The sequence below is a fragment of the Cucurbita pepo genome, unplaced genomic scaffold (assembly GCF_057944985.1).
Source record: "Cucurbita pepo subsp. pepo isolate OVF unplaced genomic scaffold, ASM5794498v1 scafford_4, whole genome shotgun sequence".
Taxonomy (NCBI): Eukaryota; Viridiplantae; Streptophyta; class Magnoliopsida; order Cucurbitales; family Cucurbitaceae; genus Cucurbita; species Cucurbita pepo.
This window is the reverse complement of record NW_028257909.1, coordinates 192,943-210,131: the sequence shown is the minus strand read 5'-3', so window position 1 is coordinate 210,131 and position 17,189 is coordinate 192,943. Positions and strand designations below refer to the sequence as shown.

The following is a 17,189-nucleotide window of genomic DNA, read 5'->3' as shown; positions in this document are numbered from 1 at the left end:
GTCAATTGATATAATCATTACAAACAAGTCAATCATTGCACTTCATACATTCCAAGCGGCATAGTCTCAATACCTACAGTCGAGGGTTCATACGTTGAAAGCTACGAAGTCTAAGTTAGGAACATGCTATACCTATAGAGCTTGTATAGTATTTTTCTTGGTTCTTAGTTTTCAACATTATGTAAATTCTAAAGTTTGTAATTTCTAGAAACATAAGTCGTATCATGCATTCGTAGGCTCTAACTTTGTTTAGGTTTCAAAATTGTTCTAATTAAACTTGTATTAAGAAATTTGATTTAGGATATAAGATTAGTTATGAAATATATTTTATAGAGTGGTCATTATTTAGGATTTTTCCTCCCTTTTAGAAATTGGTTGTCAGTCCCTGGTGGAATGTACTAATTTTTATTTATAGTATATCCTATAGAACACATTAGTTCATTTAGTCTTGTGGATCAATGTCACTAGCCTTCTCAGCATCATTTAGCCTGTCCGATGGATTTCTTGAGTGTTCGTGTTTATTTATGACATGAAACTACTCGAAGCATGGGTCTACTTATTGATACGTTCTGAAAAGCCCCCTTAAATCCATTTGATTTCTTTTTTACCGACAAAAACTCGTGCTTGAAAATAAATATAGTTATTGTGAATAAAAAATGAAACAATGAGATTATGGATTTCTTTTATTTCTACGATTTAGTTGGTTGCTTGTATCCTATTTAAACATGAACATTAATGAAAATTGGACTTTCTCAGTTATGTTTCTCATTCTTAGCATGGTATCAAAGCTTCTAATTTTTAACAACTTGAAAATTTGAAAATATCTTTATGCCCTTGTGAATAGGCATGGTAAGAAGTAGTAAGTCATTTACCTCTGAAAATGCTCCAATACCTTTTAGACTTAGTATGTCATCAATCATAATAACTAAAAAAATAAAAAAATAAAAGGGCCTACTACAAAGTTTCATAGCTTTTAGAGGTCATTTACATCATGAACCGAAGGTAAGTTGCCTTAAGGGCATTATGGTCATTTTATTCCGTTATTTGGTTTAACTACTCAACTTTGTGCAATGACTATCAAATTGCATATATAATCTTAACATACCATAGTATGATTAGAATTAAAACTTTGGCCGAAATTCATTTCGTGGGTTATTTTGATGTTACTTAAATCTCAAGAAATTTTATCGGTTTAGGGTCTTAACTCATGGTTCTTGATATTTTTCCTTCATATATATTTAATTCATACTTGATTTAATGTTTATATAAAAATTCAAGCAATTCCTACAAGTATTTCTTAAGAAAAGTCTAAGATGGTTACTTACCTCGTAGTTGACCTCTGGAACCTCCGTTCTCGAGAAATTGGTATCCTAATTGCTTCAAATTTTCTTTGACACAATCCTTGGGGTGTCTAGTTTCTATAACCATAAAGTTTTCATGACAACTGGTCTAGAAGAGGATTAAAATTAAGAAAAATATAGGGAGGGTCACGGTTCGATTTGACATGGCGGGTTCAACTTAATTCGCCATGTCATCATCCTCTTCCTCTTTTAAGAAGAAGACGCGCATGTCCAATAGCGCCGCCGTTTTAAAACGCCTCTCACCTGCTCCAATCATGACATTGCTCCGCTTGATTTCTTCATGAAACTTAAAGATTGTGTTACAAGGAAGAGCTTGGGATTGACTTCATACCTTCTCGTGGATTGTAGCCTAAGTTATTTGCCTCTAACGTTCATCGGAAAACTAATACTTACCTCTAGTTAAATGAGTTGGTTTGAACGAACATCTTTGAGTGTGTGCATCAATCTCGCCAGCTCTAATCATGGTATTGCTCCCCTTGATTTCTTCATGAAACTTAAAAATGGTGTTACAAGGAAGAGCTTGAGATTGACTTCATACCTTCTCGTGAATTGTAGCCTAAGTTATTGTGTTTTCCAGATAAGAAGTTGTTTTAAGCGTTTTTCAAAGTTTACACTATAAATGATGTTCATATAAGAGTTATATTTCCACATTATAGATGAACATGAGACGTTAGTAGCGATACTAAGTATGTGGAAATTTAGGGTCGTTACAGTTAATATCAAAGCTCTAGGTTTTAGATTCTGTAGACTAGCCTACGATGTAGGCTTGGCACATTCCATGGTCCCATCAGGTACGTCTTGCATAAGATAAGAAAAGAGAAACATTTTCGAACTCGCATGCATTTTTCTAGTGATATTACTGAAATTGTTGTGATATTTCATGTATTTATTATAGAGTATGATGTGATTTGTTGTATGTTGAGTGATTTTGTTTGCAATATAATGTGACTTTAGTATATGTATTTTTAATAATATATATGCATAGTGATGAACCTTAGACTTAAGAAATGCTATCTTGGTTTCTTGAACCATGCTGCCTAGACCACGCAAAAGAGTAAGACAAGGAAGGGGACGATGTCCTATTAGAGGTAGAGGAGGAGGTGAGGCTGAAGAGAGTTAACCTCAAGAAGGATCACATAACGGGTTTGAATTAGAACCCTTATTGCATGAAATGTCTGTAAGCACCCCTTTGGGGGTAAACTTAGTAGCTAGGGATAGAGTAAAGAATGACCAAGTAATCATAGGGAACCAAACTCTAAGTGTTGACCTGATGGTAGTAAACATGATGGACTTCGACGTCATACTAGGCATGGATTAGCTAGCCGAAAACCATGCTAGTCCTAAGAACTCAAGACGTCATCGAACACGAGCTAGGAACTGAGCCTATTTCCAAAGCACCCTATCACATGGTGGTAACAGAGTTGAAGGAACTCAAGACGTATTTACAAGACTTACTGAATAAAGGGTTCATTCGACCTAGCGTATCCCCTTACAGTGCATCAGTGTTGTTTGTTAAGAAGAAAGATGGATCGATGCGTCGATGCATCGATTACAGAGAGCTAAATAAGAGAACCATAAAGAACAAATACCCTCTGCCTAGAATGGAAGACTTATTCGATCAACTCAGAGAGGCAACAATATTTTCTAAGATAAATCTGCGGTCAGGTTACCATTAAATAAAGATTAAAGAAAAAGACATACCAAAGATAGCATTTAGGACAAGGTACGATCACTATGAGTTCGTAGTGATGTCATTTGGCCTCATCAATGCTCCAACTGTGTTAATAATGTTAATGAACCGAGGGTTCAAGGACTGTCTGGACACTTTTGTGATCGTGCTCATTGATGACATCCTAGTGTACTCAAAAACAGACTTGGAACACATCTGAAAAGTCCTAGCCATCCTAAGAGAGAACAAGTTATACGCAAAGTTCTCAAAGTGTGAATATTGGTTACGACAAGTCTTTTTCCTAGGACAAGTGGTGACAAAGGATAGAGTATCCATAGATCCCACTCAAGTCGAAGCAGTCACAAAGTGGGAACGCCCAACTATGATAACATCAGTACGGAGTTTCTTAGGACTAGCAGGATACTATCGATGGTTTGTGCAGGACTTCGCTAGGATAGTCTCACCTTTGACACAGTTAACGAGAAAAGGGGTATCATTTATATAAAATGATGCTTGTGAGGCAAGCTTCCAGAACCTAAAAGAGAGATTGGTAACAGCCCAGATACTCACAGTACCTGAAAGCACAAAAGGGTACGTAATCTATAGTGACGCGTCCAAGAAGGGACTAGGATGTGTGTTAATGCAACATGTAAGGTTGTTGCATACTCGTCCCGTCAACTAAAAGAATACGAAAAGAATTACCCTACCCACGACCTAGAATTGGCCGCTGTAGTGTTCGTACTAAGGATTTGGTGACACTTCTTGTATGGAGAGAAAACCAAAGTTTTACCAACCAGAAGAGTTTAAAATATTTCTTCACATAGAAAGAGTTAAATATGAGGCAGAGAAGGTGACTAGAATTGGTGAAGGACTACGATGTAGATATCTAGTACCACCCTGGAAAAGCAAACGTGGTCGCAGACGCTTTGAGTAGAAAGATGGTCTACTCGTCCGCCCTCATTACAAGGGAAGTAAGGGTACAAAGAGAATTTGAGCAAGCCAGCATAGCTATAGCGACAGAGGGAATCATAGCATAGTTGGCAACACTCACAGTGCAACCTACACTTAGTCAGAGAATTATTATCTCCCAATGAGAGGATCCTAACGTACAGAAAGTCCTAGGCCAGCTAGACAAAAGTCCAATACACGGATTCTCAAAGTCCTCAGATGAAGGACTATTGTATCAGGGACGCTTATTTGTCCTGACAATAGAGGAGTTAAGGAAAGAGATACTGACAGAAGCTCACAACTTGCCATTTGCCATGCACCCAGGAAGTACTAAGATGTACCAAGATTTAAACAACATTTTTGGTGGAAGAGCATGAAGAGGGACGTGACGAAGTTTATGAGCAAGTGCTTAGTTTTTCAACAAGTAAAAACTCCTAGACAAAAGACAGCGAGGATGTTATAGCCCTTAAGTATACCAGAGTGGAAGTGGGAAAACATAGAAATGGACTTCATAGTAGGATTACCCAAAACTCTTAAAGGCTATACAACGATCTGGGTAATTATCGATAGGTTGACCAAGTGGGCACACTTCTTACCTGGGAAAGGCAAATATATAGTTGATAACTAGGCACAACTGTATGTGAAGAAATAGTAAGACCTCATGTTGTTCTGGAGTCTATAGTGTCGAATCGAGATCCACACTTTACCTCAGCATTTTGGCTCGGACTTCAAAAAGCATTGGGTACTCAACTCGACTTTGGCACCTCCTTCCACCCCCAAACAGATGTTCAAACTGAGCACCAAAACTTAGAGGACATTCTATGTTCTTGCATATTAGACGTTAAGGGAAGTTGCGCTTTCAAGCCACTATTTGAATGACACCGTTCGAGACCCTTTATGAAAAACGGTGCAGGTCCCCGCTATGTTGGGATGAGGTATGTGAGAGAAAGCTAGTAGGACCTGAGCTAGTCCTTGTCGCCAATGAGACTATCCAAAAAATTTGAGCAAGAATGCGTACCGCTCAACGTAGAAAAATAAAAGTTATGTCAATGTAAGACGTAGAAACTTAGAGTTTGAGGTAGGGGACCCAGTATTCCTAAAGGTAGCACCCATGAGAGGCTTCTTAAGGTTTAGCCGTAAGGGCAAATAAGTCCTAGATGCATTGGACCTGTCAAAATTGTCGAGCAAATTGGTATGTAGAGTATAAGTTAGCCCTACCTCCCTACCTCTCAGAAGTACACGAGGTAATTCACGTGTAGATGTAGAGTAAATACATGACGGGCCCTATACACATAATAGACTACGAGCCCCTCCAACTCAATGAAGATTTGAGGTACAAGAAAAACCAATAGAATTTTAACCCAAGAAGTGAAAGTGCTACCCAACCAGGGACATTACGTTCGTTTTGGTGTTGTGTCGGAGACACCATACCTAGTGGACACGGTGGGTGTAGGAGGATGAAATAAGAGAATAATACCCCGAGTTAGTACAAGAGTTTGAAAATTTTTAGGACGAAAGTTCTTTTTAAGGGTAGATAATGTAACAAATCAAAATTATAAAAAATAAAACTTAGTCTCCGGTAATTCCACGACCCGCGTGGAATCGTGTTCCCCAACCCCTAAAAATGCCTCCCTCAACCTTCAACCATCGCCACACGAACGTCAACAACCTCCCCAAACCGCTCAGAAGAACTACAACCAAAGAAGAGACGAAAAGAAATTCGAGAGAAGGAGAAAATTAAAGAAAAGCTCTAGCTGGGAAACCCGTGACGTCGAAACCCTTAGCCTCGCATTTTAACCAAACAGATCAACCATGAAAGATCTCACCGACCTTAGTATATTACCCAAAGAGGATTCACAATGTGCATCGTCGAACTCGGAGAGGGAATTTGAAAAATCGAACTTTTGGAAGAATTTTTGATCTACCTCCACAAACGTCAAACAACCATGAAACTTTTTGAGAAAGAGAAGAAGATGATGATAGAGAGATGAAGAAGATGGCATCAGAAACCGTCGCAGAGAGGAGAGAGAATGGGACATCGGAGAATCGCGCTGAGTTGGGTAAGGAAGACGAATCGTATTGATTCAGGTCAGACGCGAATCGAATACCCGAGACCCAAACCCATTGTAGCCTAATCGTTTAGCCTATGACCCGTCTCTAGCCTACTTGTAGAACCCAAAGCTCAAATTCCTCCTCGGACCAGTAGCCAAATGTCAATCTAGCCCGCAACGCATGACCCGTGCTTGCCTCTACAAACCCGAGGCCCAAGTTCCCTCGACCCAACCAAACCAGCCGACAGCCTAACTCACTCGCAGCCCAATCTGTGAACAGAAACCCAGTCAGCAGCCTAGCTGTAAACGCGACTTTGAGCCAACCCAAACCGAACCTCAACCCGAGACGCCTGCATCGACATGGGCTACTCTAGAGCTACCACGTGTCCAGTTGCTATGAAAGCAACCCTTCGGCTTTAGCGGTTTGGACGCTCCGACGACGCTTCGGTGGCTCCACTGCTGTTTTAGCCTAATTTCCACTGTTTCAATCGTCCTAGATCCATTTTCGGCCCCAGTTAAGGTAATCGAGGTCGTTTTAGATTCGTATTTCAAATTCATTGAATTATTAGTAATTTAATTGTGAAATACTAATGGAAGGTGGTGAACGGTGTGATAGGAAACAAACTCTGGCACCGTAGGAAGCAGCTATCAAGGAACGAGAGCTTATGTTTAGCTAATTAGAGAGTACTTGAGCCAAGGCCAACCAAGTAAGTGGCCTTACTATAGGATACGCTAAAAATTGTATGAGTTATGATGATGTATGAACTGTGTTGTACGATGTCGTATGTTAGTATATGATGATGTATGAGTTGTATCGTATGATGTCATATAACAGTATATAATGATGTATGAGTTGTATCATATGATGTCATATATTAGTGTATGATGATGTATGAGTTATGATGATGTACGGGATATGATGATGTATGAGTTATGATGCTTTATGATGTGCGTAGTATATATATATTTCGATGAATGACGTACTTGATAATGCTTGATGCACTTTATGACAATATGATGAGCATGATAATTGTGTGACGTTTACCGTAATATGATGATATTTTCCATATTGAGCATGCTATATAATGATGAATGCCATGTTTCATCATGTCGTTAGATCGACATACGACACAACCTTAAGAGCATGAAAATGATATTAATATAAATATCCACGAGTATGTGTTACCTAGAGTAACAAAGAGAGGCAATGATATTTTCTAAGATAAATCTGCGGTCAGGTTACCGTTAAATAAAAATTAAGGAAAAAAACGTACCAAAGACACCATTTAGGACAAGGTACAATCACTATGAGTTCGTAGTGATGTCATTTGGCCTCACCAATGCTCCAACTGTGTTAATAATGTTAATGAACTGAGGGTTCAAGGACTGTCTTGACACTTTCGTGATCGTGCTCATTGATGACATCCTAGTGTACTCGAAAACAGACCAGGAACACTTCTGAAAAGTCCTAGCGGCCCTAAGAGAGAACAAGTTATACGCGATGTTCTCAAAGTGTGAATATTGGTTACGACAAGTCTTTTTCCTAGGACACGTGGTGAAAAAGGACGGAGTATCTGTAGATCCCACTAAGGTCGAAGCGGTCACAAAGTGGGAACGCCCAACTACGATAACATCCATACGGAGTTTCTTTGGACTTGCGAATACTATCGATGGTTTGTGCAAAACTCCACTAGGATAGCCTCGCCTTTGAAACAGTTAACGAGAAAAGGGGTTTCATTCATATGGAATGATGCTTCTGAGGCAAGCTTCCAGAACCAAAAAGAGAGATTGGTAACAGTCCTGATACTCACAGTACCTGAAAGCTCTGAATGGTACGTAATCTATAGTGATGCATCCATGAAGGGACTAGGATGTGTGTTAATGCAACATGTAAGGTTGTTGCATACCGTCCCTTCAACTAAAAGAATACAAAAAAAGTTACCCTACCCATGACCTAGAGTTGGCCGTTGTAGTGTTCGCACTAAAAATTTGGCGACACTTCTTGTATGGAGAGAAAACTCAATGTTTTACCAACCACAAGAGTTTAAAATATTTCTTCACCTATTAAGAGTTAAATATGAGGCAGAGAAGGTGACTAGAATTGGTGGGACTACGATGTAGATATCCAGTACCACCCTGGAAAAACAAACGTGGTCACAGACGCTTAGAGTAGAAAGACGGCCTACTCTTCGGCCTTCATTACAAGGAAAGTAAGGGTACAAATAGAATTTGAGCAAGCCAGCACAGCTGTAGCGAGCGAGGGAATCATAGCACAGCTGGCCAGACTCATAGTGCAACCTACTCTTAAGCAGAGAATTATTACCTCCCAACGAGAGGATCCTAACGTACAGAAAGTCCTAGGCTAGCTAGACGAAAGTCCAGTGGACGAATTCTCAAAGTCCTTAGATGAAGTACTATTGTATTAGGGACGCCTATGTATCCTAGCAATAGAGGAGTTAAGGAAAGAGATACTGACGGAAGCTCACACCTTGCCATTTTCCATGCACCCAGGAGGTACTAAGATGTACCAAGATTTAAAACAACATTTCTTGTGGAAGAGCATGAAGAGGGACGTGACCAAGTTTGTGAGCAAATGCTTAGTTTTTCAACAAGTGAAAGCTCTTAGACGAAAGACAGTGGGGATGTTACAACCCTTAAGTATACCGAAATTGAAGTGGGAAAACATAGCAATGGACTTCATAGTAGGATTACCCGAAACCCTTAAAGGCTATACAACGATCTGGGTAATTGTCGAAAGGTTGACCAAGTGGGCACACTTCTTACCTGAAAAAGGCACATATATAGTTGATAATTAGGCACAACTGTATGTGAAGAAATAGTAAGACTTCATGGAGTTCTAGTGCCTATAGTGTCGAATCGAGATCCACGTTTTACGTCAGCGTTTTGGAGCAGACTTCAAAAAGCATTGGGTACTCGGCTCGACTTTGGCACCTCCTTCCACCCCCAAACAGATGGAAAAACTGAGCACCAAATCTTAGGGGACATTCTACGTTCTTGCGTATTAGACTTTAAGGGAAGTTGCGCTTTCAAGCCACTATTTGAATGTCACCGTTCGAGACCCTTGATGGGAAATGGTGCAGGTCTCCGCAATGTTGGGATGAGGTAGGTGAGAGAAAGCTAGTAGGACCCAAGCTAGACCTAGTCGCCAATGCGACTATCCAAAAAATTTGATCGAGAATGTGTACCGCTCAAAGTAGACAAAAAAAAAAAGTTATGCCGATGTAAGACGTAGAGACTTAGAGTTTGAGGTAGAGGACCAAGTATTCCTAAAGGTAGCACCCATGAGAGGCTTCTTGAGGTTCAGACGTAAGGGCAAGTAAGTCCTAGATGCATTGGACCTGTCAAAATTGTCGAGTGAATTGGTATTTCGTGTATAAGTTAGCCCTACCTCCCTACCTCTCAGAAGTACACGAGGTAATTCACGTGTAGTTGTAGAGTAAATACATGACGGGCCCTATACACATAATAGACTACGAGCCCCTCCCACTCAATGAAAATTTGAGTTACGAGGAAAACCAATAGAATTTTAACCCAAGAAGTGAATGTGCTACCAAACCAGAGACATTACGTTCATTTTGGTGTTGTGTCAGAGCAACCATATAAAGGGGGACACAGTGGGTGGAGGATGATGAAATAAGAGAATAATACCCCGAGTTAGTACAAGAGTTTGAAAATTTCGAGGACGAAAGTTCTTTTTAGGGGTAAATAATGTAACGAATCTAAAATATTAAAAAAAAAAAAAAACTTAGTCGCTGGTAATTCCGTGACCCGTACGAAATTGTGTTCCCCGACCCCTCACAACGCCTCCTTCAACCTTCAACCATCACCACGTGAACGTCAACAACCTCCCCAATGTTGAAATTGAAATTGGTCTGATACCAATTTGTTGAAATTGAAATCGCTCTAATACCAATTTGTAGAAAAATAAAGCCGCTCCGATACCAACTTGAGAAAAAATGCTCGCTTTGAATTTAACTCATTTAGATAACTCTCACGAAACTTTAAAAGGGGTATCAAAAGGGGAGAGAGAGAAGGAGACAAAGAAGTTCTCGAAATGTTATTACACAATAACTCAGACAATAAATTGCTTTCTGCTTTTTTCTCTATCTTGTTCTTTTATTCTCTACACATTTTACACTATACATAAGACCCCTTTTATAGTTTTTCTAAGGCTAAGTTAGCAGTATGTTCCTCACTTTTCTGTCTCCCATAACCCTTTTCCCTCTCAAATTTAGTGTCATCACTCTTCTCTCTCCCATAAGCCTTTCCCCTCTCAAATTTCAAATTTCGTAATGGTATTTTTCACAAAATAACAAACAAAAAATCATAATTTTTTCTTCTTCTCTCTCCTGCATTTAAGTTTATTTTTCAACACCTAAACCACTTAGAACAACTACAACCAAAGAAGAGACGAAAAAAATTCGAGAGAAGGAGAAAACTGAAGAAAAGCTCCAGCAGGAAAACTCGTGATGTCGAAACCCTCAGCCCCGCATTTTAACCAAACAGATCAACCATGATAGACCTCTCCGACCTTAGTATATTCCCCAAAGAGGATTCACAATGTGTATCGTCGTCCTCGAAGATGGAATTCGAAAAATCAAACTTTTGGAAGAATTTCTTATCTACCTCCACAAGCGTCCAACAACCACGAAACTTTTTGAGAGAGAGAAGATGAAGATGATGAAAGAGAGATGAAGAAGGTGGCACGAAACCGTCACAACAAGGAGAGAGAAAAGGACACTGGAGAATCGCTCTGAGTTGGGTAAGGAAGACGAATCTAATGGATTCGGGTCAAACGCGAATCGAATACCCGAGACCTAAACCCATTGTAGCCTAATAATTTTGCCTGTGACCTGTCGCCAGCCTACTTGTAGAACCCGAAGCCCAAATCCCTCCTCGGACCAGTAGCCAACTATCAATCCAGCCAGCAACCCGCGACCCGTGCCTGCCTCTACAAACTTGAGGCCCAAGTTCCCTCGACCCAACCAAACTAGCCCGCAGCCTAACTCACTCGCGGCCCAGTCTGTAAACAGAAACCCAGTCAGCAGCCCAGTCCGTAAACAGAAACACAATTAGCAGCCTAACCGTAAACGCGACCGTGAACCAACCCAAACCGAACCTCGACCCAGACGCCTGCATCGACGTGAAAAATGACTATATTTATAGCCAGTACAATGCTTAACAAAAGAGAAAAACAAAATCCTAACGGAAAGCAGAATATCAGAATATCATGCCAAAACGATGCGGCAGAAGACCATATTAGTGACCTCATGTTTAGGATTACTAAAACATAAAAATAGCAACTAACACTTTTACAACAAACTCACTCGAAGTTCGCTTGTACTTTTAACTCTCTAGTGATGAGGACCGACGAGTGTGCCGTTTTATGATTTAGGGCATCTTCGACTATGTTTGCCTTTTCAGGGTGGTACTGGATATTTATATCGTAGTCCTTTACTTATTCCAACTACCTTCGTTGTCTCACGTTCAATTCTTTTTGGGTGTAAGAAGTATTTCAGGCTATTGTGGTCGGTGTAAATTTGGGTCTCTTCTCCATACAGGTAGTGTCACCATATCTATATTGCGAATACTACTGCGGCCGATTCTAGGTTGTACGTATCCCTCTGAGCTTTCTAGAACCATGAGCATTGGAGCTGACACTAGTCTTTATTTTAGGTCTTGGCACTAGCCTCACGTGCATCATTGCATATAAAAGGTATGCCCTTCCTTGTAAAATGTGTAAGAGGCGAGGCTATTCTAGCGAAGTCTTGGACAAATCTTCGATAGTAGCTTGCTAACCCTAGGAAGCTTCATACCTCTGTAACTGTAGTTGGGTGTTCCCATTTAGTGATGACTTCTATCGTAGTGGATGAAAGAAAAAAAGTAACAGAATGGGAGAAGAAGCGAAGACACAAATTAATTTTCTTCTTTTTGTGGTGTGTTTAGAACTTGCACCATTTTCCTTATATAATAAAAATTTTACCCATTTCTACTATAAATGAGCAAGCACTTCACCATTCCATCCACTACTCCCAATATCTCCAGCCTTTTTTCATGGAGAAATAAGCAACAGAAATAAAATAAATACTAACCACTATTTTTGTTTTTGTTTTTTTTTTTAACCAAAAAAAACTTATAAAGCAAAAAAAAAAAAAAAAAAAAAAAAAAAAAAAACAAGTTTGTAACCAACAACCACTCCTCTAAACTTGTTTAACTATGTTGAAACGACTTTCTTCAAGCCAATCTTCTCTCTTTTCTCCAGGAATCGTTGTCTTGCTAACGGCTTTGTCAGAATATTTGCCAATTGTTCATCTGTGTTCACATATTCCAGTTCAATAGCTTCAGTTTGTACACATTGGCGAATAAAGTGAAACCTGGTATCAATGTGCTTACTTCGATCATGGTAAACAGAATTTTTCGCCAACGCTATAGCTGACTTGTTGTCAACATTAAGCTTGGGTTTTACTTGCAGTTGACTGATGTTACTCAAAATCCTGCCCAACCATACTCCTTGACATGTTCCAGCAGTTGCGGCTATATACTCAGCCTCGCATGATGACAAAGCCACCACCTTCTGCCTCTGTAATACCCGGATTTACTCCCAAATAGTACAACACTCCAGTTGTACTCTTCCTATCATCAATATCCCCAGCCATATCACTGTCGCTAAATCCTACCAGCTCTACATTCGATAGCTTCTTATAAACACAGCCAAAACTTAGAGTACCTTTCACATACCTCAATATTTGTTTTACTGTTGTGAGATGTGAAGTTGTTGGTGCCTCCATGTATCTACTCATCACACAAACTGAGTAGGCTATGTCGGGTCGGGTATTAACCAGATAGCGTAAGCTTCCAATAACACTTTTGTAAAGTGTTTTATCAACCGCAGGTTCTCCATTCCCATTTTTGCTCATCTTCATTCTTGGTTCCATGGGAATCAAACAAGGATTGCACTCCCCCATTCCTAGCTTCTCTAGGATTTTTCTTGCATATATGGCCTGACATAAAGTGATTGATTCACTACTTTGTCGTATCTCAATACCCAAGTAATAGTTCAAAAGTCCAAGATCGCTCATCTCAAATTTCTGGTGCATCTCTTCCTTGAACTGAGCTATAACTTGTTTGTTTGAGCCGACTATGATTAAGTCATCCACATATGTGCCGATTATCATTGCTTCAACTCCATTAATATTCTTGTAGAGAGCATATTCCTGTGGACATCTAACAAAACCAAGTGACTGCAAACATTGATCAAGTTTAAAATTTCAGGCCCTCGGAGCCTGTTTTAATCCATACAAGGCTTTACGTAGTTTTAACACCATGTTTGGATTTTCCTTGTCAACGAACCCTTCTGGTTGAGCAACATACACCTCCTCTTCGAACTCGCCATTCAGAAAAGCTGTCTTTACATCCATATGATGTACTTCCCAGTTCTTAAAGGCTGCATAGGCAAGAATTAATCTCACTGTTTCTAACCTGGCCACGAGTGCGAATACTTCACTGTAATCTACACCAAACTGCTGTCCATATCTCTTTCCCACGAGTCTCTCCTTATGTTTCATGATTTCTTCATCTGGATTTTTCTTTAATTTGAAAATCCATTTGATGCCGATTTCTTTATGATTCTTCGGAAAATCTGTGAGTTCCCTCGTTCTGTTCTTTTCAGTGGAGAGAATTTGAGACATCATGGCATTCCTCTAGTTTTTATTCTTAGCAGCTTTCTTATATGAAGTTGGTTCCTCTATAGAAAGAAAACAAAGGTCCATTGCTTCCTCCTCTGCTTCGTTCAGTTCTCTATAAATATCTTCTAGAGACCTAAATTTTTTCGGCGTCGATGAGCTTGACAATGATGCATTTGAGGTATTGTCTGGCGTTGATAAATTTGAGGATGAATTTTTCCTTTGTCTTTCATCTTGATCAACTTCGATATGTTCAATATTCCTTTCCTATGTTCTACTCTATTTTTCTGAAATTTGAACGATGAAAGTTCCTCTTTATTCATCATCACCGTTTGTGATTTCTTCCCAACACCACTTTTTCTCCTCTTCGAACACCACATTCCTACTCACCATAATTCTATTCTTTTGTGGATCCAATAGTCTGTAAGCTTTGGTTCCATCTTCATATCCCAACATAATTGTCTTCGCACTCCTATCAGCAAGTTTAGGAAGGTGTGAATATGTATTCTTGGCATGAGCAAGACACCCGAAGATTTTAAAGCGATGAACCTGTGGTATCTTGTCAAACCAAGCTTGATACGGTGTACCATCTGCAACTCCTTTTGTTGGTGATCTGTTCAGAATATACACGGCAGTTTTGATAGCTTCTCCCCAAAATTTTGCAGGCATCTCTTTGCTCTTTAAGATACATCTGGCCATCTCTACCACCGTTCGATTACGCCTTTATACTACGCCATTTTGCTATGGTGAAAATGGTGCAGTAAGAAGTCTTTTCATGCTTTCATTCTCGCAATAGTCTTTAAAAGCAGTAGATACGAACTCTCCTCCACGGTTCGTTCTAAAGCTCTTAATCTTCTTGCCTTTCTCTACCTCCACAATGATCTTGAACTTTTTAAATACCACCACTGTTAAATTCTTATTTTTCAACATAAACACCCTCATAAATCGTGAAAAATCATCCACTAGTAACATAAAATATTTGTTACCTCCATAAGTCATTGGCGAAATAGATCCACATAGATCTCCATGGACAAGATCCAATGACTCCTTCGCATGATATGTTGTTGTTCAGGGAAAAGGAGTCCTATGCTGCTTTCCAATTAAACACCCATCACAAAATTGATTGACCTGGGTGATTTTCGGCAACCCTTCAACCATTCTTTTGTCATTTATTTCTTTAAAGAGTGAAAATTCAGGTGTCCATACCTCGCGTGCCAGAGCCAACAACTGTTACTGATATTTGTCATTAAACACACCTGATCCGCAAGCTTCAGCTTTGCTACATACAATCTGTTGGATTGTCGGGTCACCATAATAATCAGGCTCCTAGCCCTGTCATATATCTTCATCACATTGTCCTCTATAACAATTTTATTTCCACTCTCATCCAGGTACCCAAACTTATAATATTGCTTTTCAGTTTAGGTATGTAATAGACTTGCGATAAGATCAAGTGCTCATCGGTTTTGCATTTGAAGAGCACTATTCCTCAACCACAAATGTCTATTACAGAGTTATCACCGAAGCGTACCTTTCCAACAACAGATGTGTCGAGCTCATGAAACACCCTTCTTTCTCCTGACATGTGGTTGCTTGCTCTAGTATCTAGGAACCAGGAATTTTCAGCTCCAATATTGGCTGATGGCGGCACTATAGTTTCATTCAACATCACAAAATCAGGGTCTTTGTCATGTGTGGTTTTAATTTCACACGCCTCTATCATCAGTAATGAAGACTCCTCATCATTTTGCATCTCTATCAAGTTGAGTTGTTCGTCTTTTGTGGAACACTCTGATGCGAAGTATCCCATTTGCTGACACCTGTAACGTTTAATTTTACTTTTGTCAAATTTCTTCTTTTGAGTTTGCGACTCTCCTTCATCTTCTCGATGCCAGTCACTTCTCCCACGACCTCTCCATCTTCCATGACCCCGTCCCCTGCCTCCTTTGGAACTACCTTGATCCTTCCATTCTTTCTTTGAGGATTTTGCATTCTCTCGTTCCTTCCATTCTGCATGAGTGAGGAGAACGGTTTCATCCTTTTCTCCAAACCCTTGCAACCTTTCTTCATGTACCTTGAGTGATCCAATAATCTCATCAACGGATTTCGTTTTGAGATCACTGAACTCCTCAATCGTTGAAGTGATTTGAAGAAACATTGCAGAGGCGGATCGTAGAAGTTTCTTAACTACTTGGATATCATCCACAGTATTGCCGAGGCCTCTCAATTTGTTGACAATAATGGTGAGTTTTCCTGAATACTCATCAATACTTTTTTAATCACCCATCCTCAACGCTTCAAACTCTCGCCAAAGAGTCTGCATTCTAACTTCTTTCACTCTTTCCGCACCTAGATTCATATTTTTCAACATGATCTAGGCTTCCTTGGTAGTTTTCTTGGCACCCAACTGTAGCAACGTATCTTCTCCAATACTTTGATAAATAGCTGCTAAAGCCATCTTATCTTTGCGGTTATCTACTGTTTCAGGTGACTCAATTGCCTCCCAAACACCTTGTGCCCTCATAAATACCTTCATCTTAATTGCCCAAGCTGCATAATTGCATTTTGTCAACATCGGGTATTTGAGTGTGACAGATCCCTCCTTTTCTTGAATTCGTACACTCACTTCATATGCATCACCTTCTATCGCACCGGTGTTTTGGCTCCTATCACTGGATTCCTGTCTCATTTTTTGATCTCTCTCCCTTCTTGACCGCTCAATCTCTTGGTGAGATAGGATTGAAAATAGGCCTTGATCTTGGCCTTGATCTTGTAGCTCTGATACCAATTGAAAAAAAAAAAAGTAACAGAAGGGGAGAAGAAGTGAAGACACACAAATTAATTTTCTTCTATTTGTGGTGTCTTTAGAACTTGCACCATTTTCCTTATATAATAAAATTTTTACCCATTTCTACTGCAAATCAGCAAGCACTCCACCATTCCTTCCACTCCTATTATTCCACTCCCTAAAAACTAGTTCCTTCCACTACTTCCAATATCTCCAGTCTTTTTTCATGGAGAAATAAGCAACAGAAATAAAATAAATACTAACCACTATTTTTTTTTTTAAACCAAAAAAAACTTGTAAAGTAAAATAAAAAAACATTTTATAACCAACAGTGGATTCCACTTAAATCCAATCTTTAGACACTACGTGTTCTAAGAATGAGACTTTTTATAGCCAAAATTCACATTTGAAAAACTTGGCGTACAACTTGTTCTACCTTAAGATAGTTAAGACTTTTCGGAGGTGTTCTTAGTGTTCTTGATCCATTTTCAAGTATATTAGAATGTTGTCTATGAACACGATAACAAACATGTTTAGACATTCCTTGAATACATGGTTTATTAATTTCATGAACATGGTTGGGGTATTGGTGAGACCAAATTACATCACTACAAACTTGTAGTGGCCATATCTTGTTCATAGACTGTTTTCGATACATCTCCTTCCTTA

General features: G+C 39.4%; 1 protein-coding gene across 1 annotated transcript; it reads right to left on the bottom strand.

The window, feature by feature from the left end:
• Positions 1-15,221: 15,221 nt before the first annotated feature.
• Positions 15,222-16,421, bottom strand: LOC147786243 (uncharacterized). The gene is made up of 2 exons (XM_087120886.1): positions 16,166-16,421; positions 15,222-15,985 (listed from the first exon to the last, which is right to left on the bottom strand). The coding sequence occupies exons 1-2, from the start codon at positions 16,419-16,421 to the stop codon at positions 15,222-15,224; spliced, it is 1,020 nt and encodes a 339-aa protein (XP_086977012.1).
• Between the last annotated feature and the right edge of the window lie 768 nt (positions 16,422-17,189).

Bases quoted from the DNA above. Each gene is read 5' to 3' on its own strand.
- LOC147786243 (XM_087120886.1), bottom strand. From the start codon at position 16,421: ATGAGACAGGAATCCAGTGATAGGAGCCAAAACACCGGTGCGATAGAA. The intron at 15,986-16,165 runs GTATTGGAGAAG...ATGAGTATTCAG, and splicing joins TTTAGCAGCTATTTATCAAA to GAAAACTCACCATTATTGTC.